The sequence below is a fragment of the Nyctibius grandis genome, chromosome 7 (genome assembly GCF_013368605.1).
Source record: "Nyctibius grandis isolate bNycGra1 chromosome 7, bNycGra1.pri, whole genome shotgun sequence".
NCBI classification, from domain to species: domain Eukaryota; kingdom Metazoa; phylum Chordata; class Aves; order Nyctibiiformes; family Nyctibiidae; genus Nyctibius; species Nyctibius grandis.
Genome location: NC_090664.1, coordinates 56422848 through 56449333, shown reverse-complemented (window position 1 = coordinate 56449333; position 26486 = coordinate 56422848). Strand labels below are relative to the sequence as shown.

General features: G+C 54.3%; 1 protein-coding gene across 1 annotated transcript; it reads right to left on the bottom strand.

Annotated features, from left to right (window-relative positions):
* Positions 1–429: 429 nt before the first annotated feature.
* Positions 430–24257, bottom strand: ZBTB47 (zinc finger and BTB domain containing 47). The gene is made up of 6 exons (XM_068405098.1): positions 23888–24257; positions 12228–13598; positions 7470–7617; positions 6756–6871; positions 5461–5605; positions 430–5301 (listed from the first exon to the last, which is right to left on the bottom strand). The coding sequence occupies exons 1-6, from the start codon at positions 23888–23890 to the stop codon at positions 4934–4936; spliced, it is 2151 nt and encodes a 716-aa protein (XP_068261199.1). The 5' UTR covers positions 23891–24257; the 3' UTR covers positions 430–4933.
* Between the last annotated feature and the right edge of the window lie 2229 nt (positions 24258–26486).

The window sequence follows — 26486 nt, the reverse complement described above, 5'->3', positions numbered from 1 at the left end:
GTGCTTTTGGATGGGCTCTTTGATTTCCCCACTGCTTACAGAGACGCTCAGAGAGCCCCAGTTCATAGCTCACACTAATCTCAAGGAGCCAGTAGGATCCAGGAGCTCAGCCCTCACCTTCCCTAACACCTCCCAGAGCTGTAAGCACTGAGCCCCTTCCTCTCTCCCCTCATCACCCTTCCCTGAAAAGCCATTTTTTGTTGGCCCCACAGCAGTCCCAGTTGTCGCACACACCTCCCACCAAACCCAACACAAAGTCTGTATGTGTGAAGCAACAGCAGCAGTCAACATACCATGGGACCATGGGTCAGGATGGGTCAACATACCCATCCTGCCGGGCTCTGACTCTGGATGTAATTGCTTGAAAAGTCTTTAAAAAGAAAAACCAAAACAAAACTAAGGTAACAAAGAAAGTGGTGGAGCAGTAAGTTTTCTTTTATAAAAGACAAATTGTTTATTGATTCAGTCCTTCCACTTGCAACCTCTTTGGTAACAGTCATAACACTTCCAGACTGGGAGAACGCAGTGGAAAGGCCCAATTCTGACCTCTCACCACTTTCAGAGCTCAGAGACCCCTGACGTGCCTTGGTGAGAGGCCAAAAGCAGGTTTCAAAGCATGGCCAAGGACCTGGCCTCTAGGGACAACCCAAAAGAGCCTACCGTGACTTGTCTTGCTCGTGGGTGGCCCAGAGAGCAGCCCCAGCACCCCCAGGCAGAAGATGGCTTGGGATGGGCATGTTGGGCCCTTGGTGCCAAGGTTGACTGTGAGCTGTGCCCTGGAAGGCAGCTTTGATGAACCTCTTGGAACCTCCCAGACATTGGCTAACAGGGCCATCAACGAAGCAAGACTCGCCCATTGTTGCAGTAGGCAACGACTTGCCCCAGTTGGCCCCATGCTGATGTACTAACCCACCATCTCAGCCTCCCCCTCATCACACCATCCCAAAGAGAGTAACTGCTGTACTTGGAGTTAAACATATATTGATTACACATGGTCATAAAAAAAAAGTAATAATAATAATAATACATTTCCTAGAACATTACTTTAAAGACGCTTCCGAAAAGCATCCAAGCTTCCCCTCCCCTCCCCGCCTTCCCTTCTCTATACAGAATAAAGTGCTTCATTTAGTTTGTTCACACTAGTAGAGTCACCGATATACTCTTAACTTGGCATGGTTGGGCAACTGATACTGAATGCCATAAAATAATACACAGCCAAACACCAGGCGTGAGGAACTAGTTTTGAGACAAGTGCTTGGGGTTTCATTCATCTCCTTCAAGTTCCACGCTACCAAGGTGGTTCTTATTCCTATTTTTTCCTCTTTATTTTAATTATTATTTTCTTCCTTTGCAAGTTCAACCCAACTCCCGTCATGGTTACGTGTCACCAGGCAGGGCTGTGTGTGGGGAAGCTCCGTCTGTGTGAACAAAGGGCATCTGTCCGTCCGTCCTCCCCTCTTGACTTGGGGCAAACCAAGAGTTTCATCAGTGGAGTTGTCTAGCAGCGGATGCTCGTCTCTATTGCACTGGCACAGCCGTTCCCACCCGCCGGCCGTCTATCCATCCATCCATCCATCCATCGCTTTCCCACTGCGCTGGGGTTATGGCTGTGGTCCAAAGAGCCAGCTGTGCCTCATGGACATGATGAGGCTAACTGGTCTGTGCTACCAGGCTCCTGGGATATACCAACCAAAAATGACCCTCCCCACATGACTCCCTCCCTCCCCAGAGTTCAAACGAAGGGGGGAAAAAGAAATTCAAACCCAGAGAGGTCTGGGGGTAGGTGCGTGGGCAGAGTTGTCAGCTGAACGTTGCGTTGCGGCGTATTAATGAACTGCGTAATGGAAATCAAGCCCCTCTCCACCCTCGTGGTCTGTCGAAGAAGGGATGCGAGAGATTAAGGTGCAAGAGTTAAACAAAAAAAATAAAACTTAAAAAAAAATAAAATAAAATATAAAAAGCTTGAAAACAACGGACCCAACTCCCCCACCTCCCACCCCGTCCAACCCAATGGGTGCCGACGGGGCTGACTGGGAGGGATGTGGGACAAGACACTGCACGAGTGACTCGTTTGAGCTCTTAGTACATTAACGAAAACCAGACATGAAGAGACACATTGGGGTCGAGTAAGGGTGTAGACAAAAGGGCTCGGAGGCCACGTAGGACTCCTGGGAACTATCCAGGCCTTGGAGAGGGGAGGGAGCAGCAGGGATCTGGTTCTCCAAAGTGCTGTGTGCATGGTCACATCTCGACGTGTCCAAGTGGCTCTCCAGGCAGGCTCTCAAAGGGGATTGGATGTGGCTGGGATCAGTCACTGGGCTTTCCACTGGACTTCTAGCCTCAACGAGGAGCTCTCATCTCACCAGTGATGTCCAAGCGGGACAGGTCCTCACATGGAGAGGATGAACTGGGACAGGGAGAGGGAAAACCACCTCCAGGTATAAGGGAACACATGTTGGCATGGAGGTTTGCTTGGGGGGAGAAATCTACCAGCCAGGCAAGCTGATAGGCTCCATCACAGAAGATCCTACAGGCAAGGTAAATTCTCCTCGGGGTGCAGTACTCCTATCCCATGTCAAGGCTGTGCAAGGGGAAAGAAATGCAAGGTAGCCCGAGGGGATGGGGTCTGGCAGGCAGTGGAGGAGGAGACAGCATGGAACACTCTACTGAGGCCCTCCAACACCTCCAAGGGTATCACTGAAAGCTTCTCTAAAGCAATCATCTTCCAGTATGGGTCATGGTCCCTTCAGAAAGCAAATGGCCCCAAGAGCTGACTGCCCACATCCCTCACAGGTGTGTTTGAGAAGGCTTTGCACCATCCCAATAAGCCCCAGGGTCATGGAGGAAAGAGGGAAGAGAAGCCTTTGGTACCTATCTGAGAAGGTCAATATGGCGAGTCAGCTCTGCCATAGCATCCTCCCTTTGCTCAAAGCAGATGGAGATGAGGGTGAGCTCACTGGTACTGACTGCAGTGCTGGGGGTCCCCAGGATCCCAGCCAACACGAGGATCAAAAGCGATCTGTTGCTCCCACATGCTAACATCCACAAGAGCAGCCAACTTTCCAAGAGACATCAGGCATGAGGGGCACCGCTCAGCAGGAGGGGACATCCTCCTGTCACATAACCCATCACCTCAGATAGCACTCAGGAGAACAGTGGGTGCTGCCCTGTCCTATCAGGCTAACGCTCCTGCACGTCCCCGATCAGCAAAGCTTCTGAGCACGTGGCTGAGAGACAGCCTCAATGCCGCCCAAGTGCTTTGCTGATTTGGTCCAGGAGACGAAGCACCAAGACTTCTTGCAGAGCCAGATGTGGCTCAGTGTCCTCAGCACCCCGCTGTTACCCAGACTGAGGTGCAAACGGGAAAGGGCTCCTGCAGCCTGCTCAATGTCCTCTCTTCCTTCTTGCCTACCAACAGCCCTGCTCACCACCTCCTCTGTGACCTGACCCACATCCGCACCCATCTGCAGCGCTGGCCTTAGGAGCAAAGCATCAGCTGCAATGCACCCCACCTCTTGGCTGGCCCCTCTGCCCACGCTGGATGCTCTGCAGCCCCTGCAGCGCTCCCACCTCTCCCCAACCCCAAAGGGGACACTTCCCTAGGCAGGAAGACCACACAGCCACGGTCAGGCCAACGCACAACACCCTGGGGCAGAGCACAGCAGCGAGAGACCCAGCTTGGACTCCAGCATCCAACAAAAAGGTAACAGCAAAGCCTTCCTCTTCTCCTCCTCCTCCGCCAGCACAAAGCCAGCCTGAATAAGTGAAGCCAAGGACCAGCTCAACTTCAACAAGCACAACACGGTTGGCGAAGCGCTAACCAACACCACGGGGCATCACCAATCCAACCACAGCCTTCACTGGTCCCCTCTGGTCCCCCCAAGCCAGGGCAGGGCAACAGCTGCCATCTCCATGGGGAGAGGTAAAGCTTGGGAAAGCGATGCAGGCAACAATCTGGAGGATGGGACATCATTATCAGGCTGAACGTGGTCTTGCTTTAGCTCTAAACCTTCCAAAGGGACCCAACCTGGCGCTCACCCATGGGTCAGGGGTTTATTCGAATTGTTAAGGCACTATTCTGGGCTGATTCTGACGACAAACGGTGGTGTCCCGCTCCTCCATCCCGAGCTGCCACAGAGCCATCCTCCCACCAGTCCCGAGGCCATCTGAGCTCTGGCAGGGACACCTTGCCAACTCCAGCGCGTCCCCAGGAGCCCGGCTCCTGCTGGGATTAGCAGAAAAGGGCGCCCCAGAGCCCGGCTCCCTTAGGGCACCCAAAAACCGATGCCCTGAGACGCGACGCTGCCAGCGTTTGTGCTTTCGCCTATTGGGGAGCAAAACCTGTCGTGGGGAAGGAAGACGCGGCGAGGGCTGCCAACGAGAGTGGGCTCACGGCTTTCCAATGGGGACCTCTGCTTGCTCGCCACGGGCCACCAGGGCCAGCAGATGGGGCTGGTGGAAGCTCCTTCGCGGTGCCCACCTCTTGGGAAAAGAGCCTGACTTGAAAGACCAGCTTTACAGTACAGGGATTCGAGCACCACTAGCTGGGTTTGGGCTTATTATAAATAACGAAGCACCGGCGAGCTCAGCCCCCCCCGGCACGGCACCCTGCTCCCCCGAGCCCTGCCAGCATCCCCGCACGAAGATGAAGCCGATGCACGGGAAGATGAAACAGAGAGTGACGCCTTTTACCTACACCCTTACAGAAGGATGGCAGCTCCCCCAAGCAACATCCACTCCCCAGGGGGGGGCTTCCTCCTGTTCCCCCTCTCCGCGAAGAATGACGGGTGAGAAAAAGGAAAAAAAAAACCCCAAACAACCCCAAAATGAGGAGGGAGGGGGGTAGAGAGCAAGCGAAGCCTTGGCTCCCCGGGGCAGGCGTTCCCCAAGGGCAGAGCAGTCCGTGTGGGCGCACGGCCAGGGTGGGGGGCACCTAGTTGTTGTTCGAATTTATCCTCCCCGCGGGAAACAGGGGAGGGGGCGGCGGTAGGTGAGGAGGAGGAGGGAGGGTCTGTGGAAGGGGATGAAGCAGCGGCAGGGGCAAGGGGGAGACGCCGGGGCCAGGAGGCAGCGGAGCCGGGCTGGTGGCGGGTTGAGGGGCAGCCGTGTCCGAAGCCAAGGGGTTGCTGACACGGAAACATTTCTCCTTGTGGGCTTTGAGCATGTTGGAGAAGCGGAAGCGCTGGCCACAGACGTCGCAGGGGTACGGCTTCTCGCCCGTGTGGGTCCGGCGGTGCCGCTTCATGTTGGGGCGGCTGGTGAAGCTCTTCCCGCAGATCTCGCAGATGTAGGGCTTCTCACCTAAGGGTAGGGGAAGACAGATGAGAAGCTGGTGGCTGGACCGTTCCCCTCGCCAAAGCCCCATCCTGCCCATCCACCCAAAGATGCCACCTCTGTCCCAGCGCTCTTTCCTCAGGGCGCCCACCCACAGGGGCTGGGGACAAGGCAAGGAGCTCTCACCCGTGTGCGTCTTCATGTGCTCGTCGAAGTACTGCTTCATGTTGAAGTCCTTGCCGCACCACTGGCACATGAACTGCTTGTGGCCGATGTGGATGCTCATGTGGGAGCGCAGCTGGTACTTGTACTGGAAGCGCTCGTTGCAGTTCTGCGGGGACGAGAGGGGGACAAGCTGCTGCTGAGCACCCAAAACACCCCTCACATCCCCCCAGATCACCAGCACGTTGGAGCAGCACAGAAATCACAGAATCACAGAATGGTTAAGGGTTGGAAGACCCCTGCCCAAGCAGGGTCACCCAGAGCACGTTGCACAGGGTCATGTCCAGGCGGGTTTGAATATCTCCAGAGAAGGAGACTCCCCACCCTCCCTGGGCAGCCTGTGCCAGGGCTCTGGCACCTTCAAAGTAAAGAAGTTCCTCCTCATATTCAGATGGAACTTCCCATGTTTCGCTTTGTGCCCGTTGCCCCTTGTCCTGTCACTGGGCACCATTGAGAAGAGTCTGGTCCCCTCCTCTTGACACCCACCCCTAAGGTATCTGTAAGCATTGATAAGATCCCCCCTCAGTCTGCTCTTCTCCAGCTGAACAGCCCCAGCTCCCTCAGCCTCTCCTCATAAGAGAGATGCTCCAATCACTTTTCCACCCTGAAAACAACCCAAATAAATGGCTTTTCGGGGCATACCCAGCCAGGTTTACACGCTGGATGGGCTTGGGGTGGGATGCAAGGTCCAGGCACTGGACAGAGAGATCCTGGCGTTGGCCACCAGTTTCATCATAGGGTTGGTGGGACCCGTATAGCAGCCTTCCAGTACCTGAAGGAGCTACAGGAAAGCGGGAGAGGGGCTTTTGACAAGGGCAAGTAGTGATGGGATGAGGGGGAATGGTTTTAAACTGAAAGAGGCGAGATTTAGATTAGATATTAGGAAGAAGTTCTTTGCTGTGACGGTGGTGAGACCCTGGCCCAGGTTGCCCAGAGAAGCTGTGGCTGCCCCCTCCCTGGTAGTGTTCAAGGCCAGGTTGGATGGGGCTTGAAGCAACCTGGTCTAGAGGAAGGTGTCCCTGCCTGTGGCAGGGGGGCTGGAACTAGATGATCTTTAAGGTCCCTTCCAACCCAAACCAGTCTGTGATTCTATGATTCAAACCAGGAGGGGATGAAAAGTTTGGGAGAGGGGGGGGCACCCCTACAGCTGCCCTGGCAAAAAGCACAGCGGAAGCCCCACAAAGTGGAAGATCTTTCCCCAACTCAGTTTCTGAGCCTATTTGAGAGGACGTAGGGTGGGGGGACACACAGGACCTCACCTCGCATTTAAAAGGCTTCTCCCCAGAGTGCTGGAGTGAATGGACCTTGAGGGACATGCTGCGCTTGAAGGACTTCCCACAGGTCTCGCAGGTGAACGGCATGTCCTTGGTGTGAGCTGAAGTGGAGAGGACAAGGTCAGGCGCCCTCCCTGCACCCCGACCATCCATCTCCCCAAGTCCCAGCTACCACTCCCAGTGCCGGTGCCCAACCCCAGCAAACCCAAAGCTCTCTCGGGAAGACGCGTGGCAGCAATATATCAGGAACTCCCCTAATTGCCTGTCAAAACCCTCTTTTTTTGGATCTCTTTGGTGCCTGCAAGCCCCAGGGACCTGCCCACTGTTGCCATGTGCAATTTGCTTTTCAAAGCCCGGTGCTGGTGTGGTCTGGTCCTCTTTTACAAGAGGAGGATGATTACACTTCAAACCCTCCTTTGATCACTTCTGAGGTCTTTTTGTCTGTTAAATAAAATAAATGAGATTCCCCAGCGCCGTGTCTGATTGCTCCAGACCCAGCACTGAGCAGACATACGTTCAGCGTTAAATACCAGGCCAAATTTGAAGGCCCCTGCGTTGACGTGAGAAAGCTCACCCAGGAGTAAGCCCAGCCCTAACCTTCCAACAGGACAGCAACAAAAAAACACCCTTCGTTGCCAAAACGATGAATGAACACCCCTAACGAGAACTCCCCATGGCACCGGTGCCTCCCACACTCACCAACCATGTGTTTGCGCACATGGGCCATGGTGTAGAACTTCTTCTCGCAGATCTCACAGGAGAACTTCTTCTCAGCATAGCCGTGGACGATCTTGTTGTGCTCGTGGAGGGACCAGAGCTTCTTGAATCCCTTCCCGCAAGTCACGCACTGCAAGGACAGAGGGGATGGGTAGGGAAGCAGAGGAACGTGCCCTGGCACCACCAGCATTTTGGTTTTGCCAGGCTATCAATCAGCTTCATCTGTCGAAAGGGAACGTCACTACAAAATCTAAACCTAAGACATCAAAAATCATAGCAACCAGCCAGTCTGCTACAGATCTCGTCACTTCAAAACCTCCAAACCTCACATTTCTATCCATTGGATGGGGAAGGGTGATGTCTTTCCAGGGAGGGACGTGGACTCTCCACCAACAGATGTACAGGACTTGCACGAACAGCAGCTCAAGCACCAAAGCCCTATTCCCAACTGCGGATTTTATTCCTGCACAAAATCACACAATCACAGAATCAACCAGGTTGGAAGAGACCTCTGGGATCATCAAGTCCAACCATTGCCCTGACACCATCATGTCAACTAGACCATGGCACTAAGTGCCATCTCCAGTCTTTTCTTAAACACATCCAGAGATGGGGACTCCACCACCTCCCTGGGCAGCCCCTTCCAATGGCTAAGGACCCTTGCTGAGAAGAAATGCTTCCTAATGTCCAACCTGAACCTCCCCTGGCAAACCTTGAGGCTGTGTCCTCTTGTCCTATCACTAGTTGCCTGGGAGAAGAGTCCGACTCCCACTTCACTACAACCTCCCTTCAGGTAGTTGTAGCCTGCACTAAGGTCACCTCTGAGCCTCCTCTTCTCCAGGCTAAACAACCCCAGCTCCCTCAGCCGTTCCTTGGAGGTCAGACCCTCCAGACCCTTCACCAGCTTGGTCGCCCTCCTCTGCACTCGCTCCAACACCTCAACATCTTTCTTGAAGTGCGGGGCCCAGAACCGGACACAATTAAGCTGTTACATAAAAAATACCCCAATCCTGTGTGCATTAGAAGGCTGCAAAGAATATAGGAACAAGCAGAAGCCCAAACCAGGGCAGTGCAACTTCAGTCTTTAGCAGATATTATGGATAATTAACCACTAAATGAGTTTTCCAAACATATCCAAATGGACCAAAACGGACCCAAAAAACAGCCCATCAGCAAAAGCAGAACAATGTGACGTGCAAAGTCTCCCCCAAGATGTTACGGGAGAGATTTGCTTCAGCTCCAACAAGTTCAATGTTTCTCAGCTCCAACAAGTTCAACGTTTCTCAGAAGGTTCCCAGGAAAAGCCCCAGCTTTAGCACGAGATCAGTTCAAGGTGTGTGAGAGAGTTCGGTGCTCAGGGAAACATGGGAGAGTGAGGTCCACATGGGAAACCATTGCTGGAGTGTGGGGACGGCGGGCACCACCTGGCCAAGGACCCTGCCAGGAGCCAAGGGACACTCCTTCCCCTTCATCTTTCCATGACTCATCTTCCTCTTGTCTAACAGGGACAAAAACCATCTCTTCTTCTTGCAGGTGCATTGAGAAAAGAATTCATGCCTTGGAGGCATCTAGCAACAGCACGGCTGAGTGGTAGCAGTAAGCCCAGGGGGCATTTCCCAGCAGGGTTTGAAGCAGTGCAGGCAGCACAGCCTCCATCTTCTCCTACTCAGAGGAACACATGCTCGTTGATGGCCTTCAATCAAATTTTGCACCAAATGAGGCTGTGACACCATGGAAAATATACCATCATGCCATGTAGTCACAGTGTCTTGCTGTATATATTTATATTTAGGCGCCTGGGAGGCAAAATTAGGGTCAGAGCAGCATTCCCAACACTCTTCATCTTCATCTTGCCATGCCTGAATATCAACATGAGTGGTCCTCTGAGCTTCACTGTTCCTAAGTGAATACTTCCACGGATCAGAACAGTTTTATTTCTGATTTAAGAGATATTTCAGGACAAATTCAGGACCAGAGCCTGTTATCAAAGACATATCAATATCCATTTTCTCCACTTACAATGAAAGAGGCTGCAGGGCAATTTTAAAACTAAAGGTAGAGGGAAAGCAGGAGATGTAGGAAAGCCCCCGGGCTGGGACCAAGCACCCTGGAGGGCTGAGCATTGTGTCCTCAGTTACCACAAAAAAAGTCACTAAAAAATGTGGAAGTGACATCCAAACAAGGGAATAAAAATGAGAAGATAAATTCTTGCAGGTTAAGAGGAAAACTATATTGAAGTTGGCCAAAAAAGAGTTTGAGAATCAACCCAACAGAGCAAAGGACGAATCATTTTTCAGGCGGTGGAGGCAGGATGCCCATTATGGTGTCCACGGGGCTGTGGACAGCGATGGAAAATGATCACAGGGAGTGAGATGAAGCATAAGGGATGAAATTTGGGGACAAAACAGGGAGAGAAAACAGCAGACCTGAACAGGATGAGAGGGATGGTCCCTCTGTGGATCTGGTTAAAACCCAAGAAATAAAGACTGTCCATTATAGGTACAGGGTCAAAAAAATCCCTTTTCCACCCAGCCATAGTTTCATGGTGTATTGATAAAGTTATTTAATATTATTAGAGCAAATGGATTGAATTTGGCTACTTGTAAAATTAAAAATGCTTCACTAAGTGAGAGGTAATGATCTCCATCTTCTGCGGAAGGAGGTCACTGTACGGGCAGTTGTGGTTCATCCCATTCAGAAGTTACCTGGAAAAGGGATAAAAAGGGAGCGGGGGGGAAGCAATGAGGTGACAGCCCCATGTTACCAATCAGGAAAGCAGAAGAGGCTGAAGAAACATTCTGGGAAACCCATTAACTGCAGAGGCGTTACGATAGGCTCTGAAACAGCCACTACCACGTAGGTATCGACCTGCACCTGCAGAATTCTGGGCAAAAGCACCCAAAAAAACCAACTTCAGCACTGTGAATTTTTCAGGAAGATTCACCAAAGGGTCAGTGCAGGCAGCGGCTCCTTCACCTGCTTGAGCTGAGACTGCTCCTGCCTCAAAGAGTTACGGTCAACGGCTTGATGGCCAAGTGGACACCAGTGACGAGTGGCGTTCCTCAGGGGTCGGTATTGGGACCGGTCCTGTTTAACATCTTTGCCAGCGACATGGACAGTGGGATTGAGTGCGCCCTCAGCAAGTTTGCTGATGACACCAAGCTGTGCGGTGTGGTCGACACGCTGGAGGGAAGGGATGCCATCCAGAGGGACCTGGACAGGCTTGAGAGCTGGGCCTGTGCGAACCGTATGAAGTTCAACAAGGCCAAGTGCAAGGTCCTGCACATGGGTCAGGGCAATCCCAAGCAAAAATACAGGCTGGGCAGAGAATGGATTGAGAGCAGCCCTGAGGAGAAGGACTTGGGGGTGATGGGCGACAAGAAGCTCACCATGAGCAGGCAATGTGCGCTTGCAGCCCAGAAGGCCAACCGTGTCCTGGGCTGCATCCCCAGCAGCGTGGCCAGCAGGGTGAGGGAGGGGATTCTGCCCCTCTGCTCTGCTCTCGTGAGACCCCCCCTGCAGTGCTGCGTCCAGCTCTGGGGCCCCCAACAGAAGAAGGACATGGAGCTGTTGGAGCGAGTCCAGAGGAGGCCACGAAGATGCTGAGAGGGCTGGAGCACCTCTGCTCTGGAGACAGGCTGAGAGAGCTGGGGCTGTTCAGACTAGAGAAGCGAAGGTTCCGGGGAGACCTTCTAGCACCTTCCAGTATCTGAAGGGGCTACAGGAAAGTGGGAGAGGGGCTTTTACAAGGGCATGGAGTGACAGGATGAGGGGGAACAGTTTTAAACTGAAAGAGGGGAGATTGAGATGAGATGTCAGGAAGAAATTCTTTCCTGTGAGGGTGGTGAGACCCTGGCCCAGGTTGCCCAGAGAAGCTGTGGATGCCCCGTCCCTGGCAGTGATCAGGACCAGGTTGGATGGAGCTTGGAGCAACCTGGTCTGGTGGAAAACAGCTCGTTGGGGATTAGGAGACGGGTTGGGGGGGTTTGCAGGAACGCCCATGTTTGCTGCTCCAATGGGATGCCTACCTACCCCTCCCAAAACCGCACTGATTTACTGGAGTCGATTTGCAAACGCAGACGAGGATCTCATTAGCATTAGGCAAATGACACATTGAATCCGAGCCACGTATGGATGTCAAATGCGTTCGGAAATTTGCTAATACGGAAGCTGAAGAGCACAAAAGGCAGATTAAAACCATTCTAACTCGTGTCAGCAAATCTTTGAATTAAGCTAAATTGGTTTCAGCCTGGGTGGGAACGGGTGGACTGTGTCTCCATCACAGGCTCGCAATGTTTTATCCAGATTAACTGAATAAACTCAAAGAAAAATTACTCCTCAAAAATTACTCCGTGTTTCCACCCAGCCAGACAAGGGGAAGCCACAGTTCCCCGGCAGAAATCCTCCAGTCCCATGCCACTGTGGGACCCTCCTGAGCCTGAATACCAGTCATGGGTGAAGCAAGGTTCCCTCCCGTCTGCCACGTGCCACCCACATCATGAAAAATATCATTTGAGCATGAGCTCATTCCATGGTGTAGCTGGGTGGGATGTCCTCCCTGGTGGGTGGGATGTCCTCCCCCACTGGGATGTCCCATCACGGTGGGATGCTCCTCCTTTGGTGGGATGTCCCCACCTTGGTGGGATGTCCATCCCCAGTGGGATGCCCCACGCCTTGGTGGGAAGTCCGTCCCTGATGGGACGTCCATCCCCTGGTGGAATGTCCCTGGGGCTGGCTCACCTGGATGTTCTTCTCGCAGTCAGTCTGGTGGTGGAGCAGCAGCTCACTCTCCAGCAGGAAGCGTTTGCCACACTTGTCGCAGATCTGCATGCGGCTGTGCGTGACGTTCATATGCTTCTCCAGATACCACCGGTTGTTGAAGACCCGGGGGCACTTCTTGCATGGGTAATGCTGCTTCTCCTCCAGCTTCACCTTCTGGCCCAAACTGTCCTGTTCCTTTTTCCTCTTCCTCCCTCGCTGGCCTTCCTCTTCCTCCTCCTCCTCCTCTTCCACCTTGGCCATCTCTTGGGATCTGGTTGCCATGGAAGGTTTGGTGGCTTTGGATGCCCGGCTGCCTCTACGGGGCTGCCCACCCTTTTCCCTTTTCACCTCCGACGCGTCTTCATCATCATCGTCATCGTCCTCTTCTTCCGTTGTCTCTTCCAGATCTTCCTCCTCGCTGTGCTCCTCCTCTTCCTCTTCACCCACCTCCGCATCCTCCTCCTCTTCCTCCTCCTCCTCTCCTTCCTCATTCTCCTCCTCCCCATCCTCCTCTGTGTCACGCCCATCGCCGTCAGGCCGCCCCATCATGGCCGCCTCGCTGGCAGCTGCCTTCCCCTCCGTGCCCTTGGAGACATTGAGGGTCTGGTTGTTGAGGTTCACCTCCACGATGATCTGCTCCCGGTTGTACGAGCCCTGGCTGTCCAGGTCCTCCTCGGACTCTTCGCCTTCCATCTTACAGACGGCTCCTGGACCACCATCCTTCTCCTCCTTGTAGTACTGCTTGGTTGGACCAGGAGGGAGTGTCCCACCACCTGCTCCATCTTCCACCCGCACTGAATAGGGGTCGTTGCCCTCCCGGGCATAGATCTTGGGATGGGGGGCGTCCACCTCCTGCTTGATCTCGCAGTAGTAGGGTGGGGGTCCGGTGCAGCCCTCAGCTGGCAGGGCCATGTCAGCAGCCAGGCTGAGCGAGCGGGTGTCGAGGAGGTCCTGGCAGGAGGAGGCGATGTTGTTCATCTGCAGCACGGCAGCCGCGTTCAGCACGTCCTGCACATTACAGGAGTTGACAAGGAGCTTGGAGGTGTAGATGAAGTTGAGGATCTGCTGGAGGCCCTGTGAGGTGAGGGCCTCCAGCGAGAGCTCCACACGCTGCAGTTGCTTGTTTTGGGTGAAGAGGGAGTGGAAGAACTGGCTGTAGGCCGCCAGGACCCCCTTGTGCGCTGGGAAGATGCTCTTGTGCTGCACCAGTACGATGTCCACGTCGCACAGGTCCGGCTGAAAGAGGCGCTGCTCGTTCAGTCTGTCCATCAAACACGTGAAGTGGAGGGCTACATCCTCCACCAGGGAGTACTCAGCCGAAGGGTAGTCAGTCGTTTTTTCGACTATCAACTGTGGGGAGGAAGGAAATAAAATCATTCAAGAGGTCTCTTTCCCCAGGAAACACCCGCTCGGCCATGCCATCCGTCCCTGTCCATGCATCCCAAGTCAGAGATGCCAACTGAGAAGCTCCACCACCAGATCCAGCTTTGAAAGATCAAGAAGCTCTACCACTAGGCCCATCTTGGAGACAGTAACCAAGAAGCTTCACCACCAATCTGAGTCCGAGAGACTCAACCAAGGAGGAGAAAGCCCAATGGAAGGACAGGCCAAGGCCATACGAGCACCCACTGACATCCTTTCAGCCTGGGGAGGAGGCACCATGGCCACCCCACCACCAAGGAGGTCCAAAGCCTGGCTCAGCTGTCACGATCACAGGGAGGAGATGCCATGCAGAGGAGGATACGCCTTGATACATCCTTGACATCCTGAACCAGATGCGGACCCCAGGGGGACATTTGCCCCACGCAGGAAGACAATTTTAGTCACCAGCTAAGATCTAACCACCTAACCAGGATTTTAAACCTCGCTACTTCTACACCATAATTACACAAAACACAACATCCTCTAATAGTTACTGAATTACTCCGCATGCTCCGACTCACATTAGCAGTTACCTCACTGGCTGGATTCACCGGGATGATGAAATCTGGGAAAATGCTGCGACTGCCAACACTCCCCAGGCTGCATTTGCTCAATATTTCATTTAGCTCACATGTATTTCGCATGGTGCAGACCACCCCTGGACGTTCATCACCTCTCACAGAATCAATCAGGTTGGAAGAGACCTCTGGGATCATCCAGTCCAACCGTTGCCCTGACACCACCATGTCAACTAGACCATGGCATAAGTGCCATGTCCAGGCTTTTCTTAAACCCCTCCAGAGATGGTGACTCCACCACCTCCCTGGGCAGCCCCTTCCAATGTCTAATGACCCTTGCTGAGAAGAAATGCTTCCTAAAGTCCAACCTGAACCTCCCCTGGCGAAGCTTGAGGCTGTGTCCTCTTGTCCTGGGGATACCTGAGCCCCAGGATGGGTTTGTTGGCTGCATCCCAAACACAAGGGATATCCCATACCCTAAATCCCACGCTCTGTATCAAGGGCAGGTGGGATCCCCCCTTTCCCTCCCCTTCCCTTTGGCTTTCTGTGCTGAACACCCAATTCATGGATGGAGACGGATCCAGCCACGTTAACACTCTCTTTCCCCACCATTGTGGGATGTGACCAAGGACGTGGTGCAGACCAGTGGCGGAGACGGAGGGCTCAACCTGCCAGGTTTTTCCTGCACCTCCTGCTCCAAAGACAGTTTCTCAGCTCCCATTTTTTCTGGGACAAATGGCAGCTCTTGATCAACACATGAGTCATAGAATCATAGAATGGTTTGGCTTGGAAGGGACCTTAAAGATCACCTAGTTCCAAACTCCTGCCACAGGCAGGGACACCTTCCACTAGACCAGGTTGCTCCAAGCCCCATCCAACCTGGCCTTGAACACTGCCAGGGAGGGGGCAGCCACAGCTTCTCTGGGCAACCTGGGCCAGTGTCTCGCCACTCTCACTGCAAAGAATTTCTTCCTAGTATCTAATCTAAATGAACTCCAGCAAGACACATTTTGTTTATCTTCATTTTTTTTTTTTCTGTGAGCCAAAGCCAAAAGCACACACAAAAATGTTTAAATAATAAAAAAAATGGGTGTTTTCTTCTGTTTTCTCAACAAGCAAAAAAACAGCCCTTCCCCCTCCCTGCCAAAATTTTTCATTTTCCCTGCATTTCTCCTCTACAACCAACGGGGTTGTCTGCTTCACATCATCCCAATGGCCCCGCAGAGCCCCAGCAAGTGCCTTCACCCAGGGAAAAATGGGAAAAAAAACAGCTCTTCTCCAAACTCTTGGCTCTGCAGCCTGGAGTGGGGCAAAGAGGCAGTAAAAGAGGAGGGTTTGATATATATTTCTATATATTTTTAATATTTCTTATATTTTATTTATATTTATATATATATTTAAACTCTTTATATATAAACATTCTATATACATATTTGTTATAAAATCTGCAACATCCATCCACCCCCCACCATTTTCTAAGCCTCGTGACTGCCAAGGACATTGGGATGGCTCAGCCCCCCCCCTGCAAGCACGTAGAAAATAAATAACGATGGAATAAATATCAAACGCTGAAGAGACAACAAGATCGCAGCGGAGTGGTTTGCTGTTTGCCAGGGACTCTCCTGCGATGAAAAAAAAATTGAATTCAGGTTTTTCCTCCTGGGATCCATCCCACCTCGCTCCCCATATAGGATGCTCCAAGCTCGGCACGGCCACAGCTGTGGAAAAATGGGTGTGAAATGGGAGGAATTGGGTCTGCTGGGTGGCATCGCCTCTGCACAGCCCAGTCTGGAAAACAAAAGCTGTTTTTTTTTTGCTCTGGATTGAGGTTTTTTGGCAAAAGGGGCTGACCCCTCACCCAGCGCCGGGGCTCGCCAGGCGGCTCTAATCAGTCCCAGCAGCGGCGAGGACAATGCGTGTCTTGGCCGCGTCCCGTCGGTGACTTCAGCCCGGGTTTGTCAGCGGGAGGTTTTTGCTCTTTATTGCTATCAGATGCTTTTCGTGAGCTCAACCGAAGCCGGAGCCCCAGCCAAGACGAGAGGCGCCTGCCGGGGTGAGATCCCAAGAAAGACCCCAACTTGCCCCAAAATACCCCTCCGGCAGCTCCCGTCCCTGTAACCCCATCGGAGCGGAAAAGCCTGATTAATTGGGATTAATGGGAGAGTTAAACCCATTACCCCTTCCCCTGGGAAAACACTAATATTTTAAATATATATATATTAAAAAAGAAAAAAAACATATTTAAAAAAAATATTTTTAAATATAATTATCTTTTTTAAAAATAAAAATCACAATTTTGCTCTTTTCCACCATCACCACCTTGACCCACTGCATCAGTTTAGCCCCACAAGCAGCCTGACATGGCACAGGTCACCCCACCTCCATCCAAGCCTGGGCTTGGGGTGGTCGTTGGGTGCCCCTGGCCATCAAACTAAGGTGAACCCCAAACCCGCCAGCCCCCACCACGCACCGCCAACCTCCAGGCAGGGCCCTGGCATCATCAGCACTGAAATAAAAAAACCCGTAAAAATTATTTGAAAGCAGCATGGCCGCGAAGTCCCCACCCCGAGGGGCCGGCGGTGCCTCCAGCAGCCCTCCCCACCCTGACTCGATTTTAAGAGCATTTCCAAGCGACGCTGCCAAAGCCCCATCCAGAAACGTCCGGGGAGGATGCTCGGGGTGAGGGGGGACTGAGGGATGCGGGTCGGCTGAGCCGCCATGGCAGGGGACGCGAGGAATAGGTAAGGGTGACATAGGATTGACGGCTGAAGGAGATGCTGATGCATCTTCTCCCTGGAGAAGCCACCAAAAATCCCGCTGTAGGAGACGGAGCCCAAACACAACCCCACTCCCCTTCCACCCGCATCCCCCCGCATGCCTCAGTTTCCCCCGCCAACACCCGATCACCTCCCTTGGAAGGAGGCTGCTGCTGGATTTAAATCACCGTGCCAACACAAAATGCTATTTATCTTAGCAGGTATTAAGAGGCAGATCCCTAAATGCTCCTGTAGCACTAAAACCCCCCAGGGGACCAGTAGACCAATAGGACCAGTATTTAAATATATGACCAGGGTCACCCTGGATATATTTAAATACTCGTATCCGCAGCCCCCCAGAAGACCACCTCTGACCTTCACCAGCCTCTATTTATTTATTCACAGCCATGTCCATCGCCCTCATCACCGGAGCATCGAGGACCACGAATACCTCTCTCCACAGAAGGGTTTTGCGGCACAAAAAGCCCATTTAAGTCCCCATTTACCAAGTTAAACCAACTGCCTGCGAAGCAGTTCCCGTTGCACACAAAATTTGGGGTTAACCTGAAAATTTTTCAACCCCTAAACTCCCATGAAATACAGCAATCGGCTTTCCCGTGTCATTTGCAACCACCAAAACATTTACCGTTGACCTTCAGTATTAAATTGCATTAAGGAAAAGTGCATTAATAAGCAGCTGAATACGACGTCTGCACTTGTTCCTCTAGAAAAAAAAACCCACGTCCTATTCTCAATTTGAACAGGGAGAAAGAACTTGGTTGAAACTATTTAAAGCCACAACTTGACTTTTGCTAAAGAAAGAAACAGCGTTAAAACCCTAATTTTTACAGATTAATTCAAATGATGCAAAGGCTGGAAATCCAGACACCCGCGCTTGGAGCTTGAATCCTCAATCCCCTATAATTTGCCCTCTGCTTTCAAGACCCTTGGATGAGACCGTCAGCCTTTTCGCCATAGTTTTGAGGCCATATAGGGTTTTTTTGAGGCCATAAAGGGTTTTTTGAGGCCATATAGGGTTTTTTTAAGGCTGATGTGATGCCCTCATCTTCCCACGACTCCCAAAGCCGGGACGAACCAGGATGAAGCTGCCCCAGAACCGACAGCGCTGCCCACACCGTATACATCCCATACATCGCCAAAACCACCCATTTTTGGACCACGGCCACGCACGGAAACCTGGCAGCAGGGTAAAACACATCCCAACGCGCCCTTCCCTCGCCTATTGCCTACCTTCAGCGCCCAGCTTGCCCATCGCCCCCCACCCCGCAGCCCTCTCCCGCGGGCGCTTCACCCTCCCACGCCACGGGACAGTGCTGTTGGGGGGGGTTTGTTCGCTTCTCCAACGAGTGTTTTTATTTAATTAGGGGAGGGTTGTCCGGAAAAACAAGCAGGAAGGGAAAACAATGGCTCGGCCGCAGCCCCGCCTGGCGAGGCGCCGGCCGCCACGGCCCCAAGCACCCACCGCCGGGATGCTGCCGGAGCTGGACCGGGCGCTCGCTGGGGATGGTCCCATCCCAGCTCCAGAGGTCGGTGATGGCCACGTCCTTTAGGATGGTGCTGACACCATCTAAAGGGGTGATTTTTTTTTCCCTTGGAAAAGGCTTGAGGCTGCCCAAAATAGAGCCATACGCAGGCTGCAGGGAGAGGGAGTGAGGGGAAGGGGCTCAGCGATGCTCCCAGAGCCTGTCCCACCCCAAAAAACACCTCCCACCCTCTGCGCAAGTGAAGAAGAGAATTAGCCTGGCTGGGGGACAGTCAGATGCTTCCCAGGCTTTATTTTTTCCTCCTCTTTGGTTGGTATTTTTTTTAATAGCATCCAGCACTTACAGGCTTCGGCTCAAAGATGCTTTTCCAGGGAGCAGCCCGCAGCACCAGGCCTAGCGGGACCGTCCTCAGCGCAAGGGAATGGGGACAAATCCTTCCCCCATCCCCTGGCAGCCGGGGAGCCACCTCTGCAAATGGGGAAAAGGTTCATTCGGGCTTTTCTTGTAGGCACCACGGCCACCCGTGGCTGGGGGAGAGCGGGGGGACGAGGTGGGATGAGCAACACAAAGCTTCACCCCGTTGGGAGCGGGCACTGGCTTCCCAGCAGCTCAGCCCGCAGAGGGTTAATGGCTGGTTGCTTTCTTATTTGTTTTATATCACAGAATCACAGGATGGTTTGGGTTGGAAGGGACCTTAAAGACCATCTAGTTCCAACCCCCCTGCCACAGGCAGGGACACCTTCCACTAGACCAGGTTGCTCCAAGCCTCATCCAACCTGGCCTTGATCACTGCCAGGGAGGGGGCAGCCACAGCTTCTCTGGGCAACCTGGGCCAGGGTCTCACCACCCTCACTGCAAAGAATTTCTTCCTCATATCTCATCTCAATCTCCCCTCTTTCAGTTTAAAACCATTCCCCCTCGTCCTGTCACTACTTGCCCTTGTAAAAAGCCCCTCTCCTGGGGGCTTTAATTTTTTTCAACCCCACCAGCCGCTCTGGGCATCTTCCTCCTTTTCTTTTGCACACAGAGCTGCGACGCCATCGTGATGCTCCGCAAGGACAGACGGGCCAATTCCGCCATCACCCCCCTGTCCCCAGACCGGTCCAGGGAGGCGACGCTGCAAAGCTGCTTCCAGGGGATGCCACCACGATGGCATCGGGGACAGCGTCCCTCTGTCCCGCCAAGGGCGACAGCGAGGGGCATTGTCAAACCCTGAGATGAGCTCGGTGATCTCAGCATCCATCACAGCACGTGCAAAGGCGAGCGCCATCCCCCGCGCAAACACAGCCTCCCCACTGCAAAAATCCTGAGGCTTCAGCCCGGCGCCGCGTTATTCTCAGCCCAGGACAAGCCCCAGTCCCTCTGCTCTGGCAGGAGAGCGGAGGCGCCGGAGCCGGGCTGGATGCACCCATCCCTCTGTTCCCATCCCCTCGGTCAGGGCCGAAAGGCGTTTCTTGGGGTGCAGCTCAGCCAGACCCGACACATGGTGCAGAAGCTCTCCAGGTAACTCAAGATCTGCGCTAAGCCCGTACCAAGGTCCGGGGTTAAACCCTGCGTGGCTGCAGAGCTGGAATCCTCCTGGCAAACGCCGAACGCAGCCGAGCCGTGGGGTCCCTGCCAGCGCCTGGCACAGCTTGTGACACCCCGCTGATGGAGATGACCCCGAGCCATGGCCCTGGCACAGCAGCAGGCAGCGGGACGGGATGCTGCCCTCCTGCCCATGGGATGCAGGACCTCCCGCAGAGTCACTGCCGGGGTGGCAGAGCCCAGGGGACACGCACACATGTAAAGCCACTGTCCCCCTCCCTCCTTTGCCCGAGAAAAACAAGAGGAGGGAAGATTGAGGGAGGAAACGAGGACAAAACCCAACGCTGACCTCCCCAGCCGGGCCGTCGGCCAAGCAGCTGCACCAGGGGCCGGCTCCAGACCATTGCCCAGCCCGGCGCGAGGCGAGCGTCACCCCCTCGGGACCCCGTGGATGTCCCCAGTGCCACCAAGGGAGGGGATGGATGCAGCATGGCAAGCCATGCCCGGAGCCCTCCATGGCTCATAGGACCCCCAGGGACCTCAAATTCAGCGCTGGGAGCGTGGATGGGTGCGAATGGGGCAGCCACCGCGCTGCTTGTGCACAGCCTGAAGCCATCGTGACCCCAAGCCAGCCCCACACCCCCGTGCTGCCACGCAATGGCCGGGAAGAGGCTGAGATCTGGGGGGTGGACGCACGGAGCCTCCTCCCACGTCTTGCCGAATTCGTCTGGCACCTGACGGCAGCATCCCCCTGCCTGGCACCGTGGTGCCCGTCCCTGGGGAAGCCACCGTGACCTCCCAGGTGGGTCAACAGCGAGATGGGATATGACACCTCCAAGGTTTGCCTCACACCCGGCTCCCATCAGACCCTAAAACCACGGCGTTTTGTAACCCAACTCCAGACCACAAAATTCCCAGAGAGGTCCAAGATTGAGCCTCTCCCAGCATCCTGGGCAGGGCTTCCCATCCAAGGGGATGGTTCCCACATCCAGCTCCATCCTAAACTCAACCTCGACCGGGGCTCTTTGGGAAGCACCAGCCGTTCTCCTCCGGTCCAGCCATCCCCCCTGCCCAACACTTTGAACGTTTTTATGAATGTGCATTAAAATCGTTTATTTTTATCACGGCTGTCCAGCAAATTCAGCGGCTTGGGGAGCAGGGCTTTAACTCAGACAGGGTGCTAGTAGTCCTGGCTCCAGGCAAAAGACAAAATCACAAAAATAATAATAAAAAAAGAAAATTTATTGTCATTAAGTCCTCTACCCATCGTGTCTGCACCGCCACAGCCAGTCTTTCCCCATATCCAAAGCCATCCCAGGTTTCACCATCAGGAGAGGTTGGCTGAAGAGGGGACAGCAGCCCTGAAGGACACAGGCACCAGGCCCTGGGTATCCCCATGAGGGAAACCCAACAGGGCCAGCCCTGCCCTGCAAATACCGCTCCAGCACCGCAACTCAACGTATTCCCTTTAGAAACAAGAGAGGAAAAATCAGGGGCAGGTGGCACAGAGCCTGGCCCCGAGCTCATCCTCCCCACCGGCATCCGCTCCTCCAGCCTCGCAGGGACCACAGGTCCCGCGGGATGTCAGGGGACATCTGGGATGCAAACCACGCAGGGGACCAGGAATCCCCTTTTTCAAGGCCACGCAAACGTGGCAGCAAAATAAAAACTTCAGCTCTTGCTCTTCCCAGAGAACACTTTGTCACGGCCATCATCACGTCCCCATCTAAGAAGGCTCAAACGCAGGAGGGAGGATGGGGAAATCAGCGATTCCCCCGAAACCTTCAAAGACCCTCTGATGTTTTGACACATTCAGTTCATCCACAAAAAGGTTTTTCCCTATTTTTTTTTCCCCCAAGCGACAAAATCTGCATCTTAAAAATAACCAATATTTAATCGACTCGCAGGCAACCTCCTGCTTCTCCCTCCTTCTTTACAAAGACGACATCTCCAAAGGCAGCAGCGGGTTATTTTTATGAAGGGGGTGACATGTCTCTCCTCCAGACGCGAGACAGAAATACAAGGCCCTTTATCTCGCCCGACTCCTGGTAATAACCTAACGCGCCGTTAATTCCTCACGGGGAGAACAAAGCTCCGCCGTGAAGCCAAGCCGGGCGGTGAAGGGGACCCTCAGCATCCTCAGGGAAACTCCGTGGTCAGAGCCGAAATGTTTGCACCCAGGTTTTACCCCAGATCCAGAAAAAAAAAATATTTAAAAAAAATAAATAAATCCCTTAATATCTTTCCAAGGAGGATTTTTGCTCCATAAAGCAATTTTTTCCTCTGCTTCTTGCTGAGGCTGGGCATGGAGGGAAGGTTTTAATTCCCAACTTTTCCCCTTCTTCCTCGCAGGGCTGCCTGCTCGGCTCCGGGCACCTCCATCCCCATCTCGGGGCATGAAACGCTCCAAAACCCACCCCGGTGCCTCCCCTGGTCCATCAGCATCTCCCTCCGGAGGGATGCAGGGGCTGTTCCAGCAGCTGATTTAATGCCAGCAGGAATTTCGCAGGCCGAGCGCGACCGGCCAGCACGAACCCAAACCGGGTTACCCCCGATACTGGGGCCGAGGGGTGCCGAGCCCCAGCCCAGCACCCCAGCCATCACCTCGTGCGCTGGGTCACTGTTATTTCTTTATTTTTCCCAAAGCTCGCACTTTCTTCCCCTTTCCGAACAGCCGCTCCAACACCTCCCGGGGTGTTATCACGGGCACGGAGCCATCGCTGGGGCAATCACAACCCCACACTTTTAGGGATGGGGGAGGCACCAGGGTCCCGGGAACCAAAGTCCTTGGGCATGACACATCCCAAGGGGTTCCCGTGCGTCTTCCCAGCTCAGGCCTGCTCCCTGCGAGTCAAATTAACCCCCCCAAAAGTCTGTGGGCCGCTAAAATAGGTCACTGCCGCAGGCGAGAGCCCCGGCTGCAAGGCTCCAGCCTCCCTCCGGTATTATTATTATTATTTATTATTATTATTATTATTATTATTAAAGAGCACACACGGAAAATCCCCTCGCGAAGCCGCAGCAGGGTGGGCTGCTGCTCCCTCCCGGTGCCACGCTCGCGGCCTCGCTCCTCCGGGGTGTCGGGGTGAGCCGAGCATCCCCTGGACCCCCCTAGAAAAATGGGGGGGGGCCGTGGCAGGGCAGGAGCGAGCTCAGGGGGGGTGGGAGCGAGGAATTAGCAAAATGAAGGAGTCATCCGGGGAACAGAAAGGGCCGAGGAAGCGGCTGCTCCTGCAACGCCAGCGGATCCTCCGGCCTGGGCGACCAGGCGGCCCCGAAAGTCCCCCCCGCCCCGGGCGCACTCCCCGAATTTCCCCGCTGACCCCCCGAGCGGGAGCCCTGGGGTGGGCTGGGGGGGTCCAGGCCCAGCGGCCCCCTACAAACATTGGGGTGCTGGGTCCCTCCGAGGGGGGGTCAGGCCCCCTCCGCACCCCCAACCCCAGCACCCCTCAAACCACCCCAGAGGCGAGGGCGAGCGCAGCCCCCCCCCCACCGCGCAGCCCCTCACGGCATGGCGGGGGGGGGGGGGGGGCATTTTTTACTGCAATTTTGACCCAATACAAAGCACTTTTCCCCCAACCACAACACGGGGGGGGCCCACGCACCCCCCACCACCACCTCTGCCATGAAACACCCGGCCCGGTGCAGGGGGGGGTTGCGCTGTTTGCCCCCCCCCCAGCTCCCCGCAGCAGCCCCCGGCCCCCTCCGCGCAAGGATGCAGCATGCCGGGGGCTCGCCCATGCAACCCCCCCTTCCCCTCCCTCCACCCTCGCAAGGATTTGGGCAAGTTTCGAGGCCTTTGCAAAGTCAGCAAAGCCCCGGGAGCGTGGGGAAGGGGGCGGGGGGGGACGGGGAAAATAAAGGAAAGGGAAAAAGGTGGGGGGAAAGGGAGGGGGGGGTGCAAGCTCTACCATTTTGATGCAAAGGTCTCCGCGCAAAGGAGTCCCGGTCCTCCTCCGCTTGCCGGGGGCTTTTGCTCTCCATGAAAAAAAAAAAGAAATGTCGGGTTGGGTGGTTTGCTGGGTTCGTTGCTTTTTTTTTTTTTTTGCCTTTTTTTTCCTCTTTTTTTTTTTTTTGGCTGTCTTTTTTTTTTTTTTTTGCCTTTTGAAGGATTGAGGGGGGGGAGGAAATTACCGCGCCGCTGCCAGCCCTGCTTGCATCCCCCGTCCCTCTTTTTTTTTTTTTTAATTTTTCTTTTTTTTTCTCCTCTCTCCTTCCTTTTTTTTTCCCTCTTTTTTTTTCTTTTTTTTTCCTTTTTTTTTTTTTTTTTTTCTCCTTCTCCTCTTCACCTCATCCTGCCCATCGCCATGTTAGCCCCTTTTAGGAAGACGGAGGAATGCGGAGCAGCAGCGGCGGCGGCGGCTCCGGCTGCCAAGAGCCCCGGGGCCGCTGATTGGAGCCGCCGCATCAGCTGGGGCCGCGGCTGCCCCGTTAAAGGGACAGGCCACCGCCACCGCCACCGCGCCCACGGGGGACCCCCCCCACGGGGGACACACACACACCCCCCCGCAACATCCCCGCACCCCCGTGTCCGCGTTACAGCCGCGTCTGTGGCACAGCATCCCCCGGGAGCACCCTCTGTACCGCAGCGGGGGAAACTGAGGCACGTGGAGGGCATTTCCTTCCCCCACCCCCAAAAAAAAGGCTTTTTGGGGCATAAAAAGCCAATTTTGGGAGTCGTGGGGTGACATCGGTTTTAGTAAAAAAGGGGGTTTTTGAAGCGCTCCCCAAAAATCCCAAATTTTCACCCTCGCTGTGACGAGGAAATGGGGATCCCTCCCCGCAGAGGCACATTGTGGGGGGGGTTAAGGCACATTTGGGTTTAGGAGCGGGGGGTCAGGTGGGTGGCCGTGCTGGGGCTCCCCCCAATTCCCCCCCAGTTCCAGATGTGAAGCGTGGGGTACAGCCAGCCCCCAGCTCCCCAAAAATAAAGCAGGGCTGCATTATTTGCTCCCAGCTCTGCTTGGATCTCCTCGATGCCAGGGTGGGTTTTAGCTTCCCACACCCTTCAGCTGGGAGTCGGGTCCCCCCAGATCCCTCACGCTGGGGGCAAAGCTGGAGCAGCCCCAGGGTGCCTGGGGAGGCACCACGCAGGGTCCCACGGTGCTCCCACGCCTCCGACACTGGGACAGGTTCTGCCCATGGGCTCCACCAAGGCAGGAGAAGACCCATGAGGTGCCCAGCTGAGGCTCGTCGGGATGGTGACCACCTCCAAGACCCACTTCTGCCCCCACCATTCGTGCAGACGCCACCCAAAATGTCAAGGGCAAGTGGATTCCCTTCTACCACCCTAAAAGCAGAGAAACACAACGGCTCCGGAGGGCATTGGCCACGGGACAGCGGGGCTGGGGGTGTCCCCGGAGCCCCCAGGCTGCTCCATCTTCATCCCACCTTCCCGGCTCTTCTCCCAACCACTCCCTTTTGCAGACATAAATGTGGTAACGTCTTGCACTTGTTTAGACTCTGCTCCGGTTGTCGTGCGCAGTAACTTCTTCCAGATGTGTACGGCTCTTTGCATAATGTTGCCGTAGCCACGTCCTGCCTGCGCTATGTTTATTTAATATGGGTTTTTTTTTTTTAATGCCCTTTCTTGCTCTCAACCCTGCTCCGCTCTATAGGAAAAAATCCTGGCTGATGCCACCAGCACTTCTCCCCTATCAGAAAACTTTTGGTGAGGTGAGTGTTTGGCCCATCCAGCATGGGCCCCGGGGTCTTCTACCCTGGAAACTTTTCCAAAAGCTACATAAGCTCCTGGAAAACACCCGGCTGACACGCAACCAGCGCCGGGGTGAGGGTGAGATGAGGCCGGAGGTGAGAACTGGGGATTTAAGCTCTGCTCCAAAGCCCAAGTCCCTATGGGACCTTCATGGACATGACAGAGGGGACCAGGGAGCTCCAGAGCTTGGAGCTCTTATAGTTCTGAAGCACACAGGGACAGGCAGGGATGGTCAAAGCCCTGATGCCACTCTGGTGGGCTCACCCTGAGGTCCTTGCCTTTTGGGAGGATGCTGAGCCCACCTCTCACATGGAGACCTGGTCTTTGCCAGCTGCAGTTTTTCCTTCCTGATGTGGGAGAAGCTGTTCCCGCAGTGACCATTGCCATCAACGCAAGGGGAAATATCCTGGAAGGGGCACAATCAATGACACATTTGTGTGAAACACTTCATTTGACAAGAGTGACTACAGAAATGTTCCTAAGAGATGAAATGTATGTGGTCTCGTTGGCCACAACTACCCGTGGGCTCACGTGGAATTTGCTGAAACAACTTCCTGAAGCTCCCAGCAAATCCCACCCAGCCTGGTTTGGTGGGATCCCACCCAACCTGGTTTTGTGGCTTTGCTGTGTAGGACAGGCAAGTTGGTCTTGTGTGTGACCAATGCAGCGGAGGGGTTGTCCTCACCCACTTAGGCCACCTCTTCTGCTCCTCATCCCACCATGCAAGGGCCAAGAAGGGTGGGACGTAAGATGCTTCCACATAGGTTAAGGTTAGTGGGGCACATGGATCTCTT

Excerpts from the sequence above, each read along its gene's own strand:
- ZBTB47 (XM_068405098.1), bottom strand. Across the intron at positions 6,872-7,469 it reads TGTGCGCAAACACATGGTTG|CTCACACCAAGGACATGCCG; the intron begins GTGAGTGTGGGA and ends TCTCCACTTCAG. Across the intron at positions 5,302-5,460 it reads GCACATGAAGACGCACACGG|GTGAGAAGCCCTACATCTGC; the intron begins GTGAGAGCTCCT and ends CCCTACCCTTAG.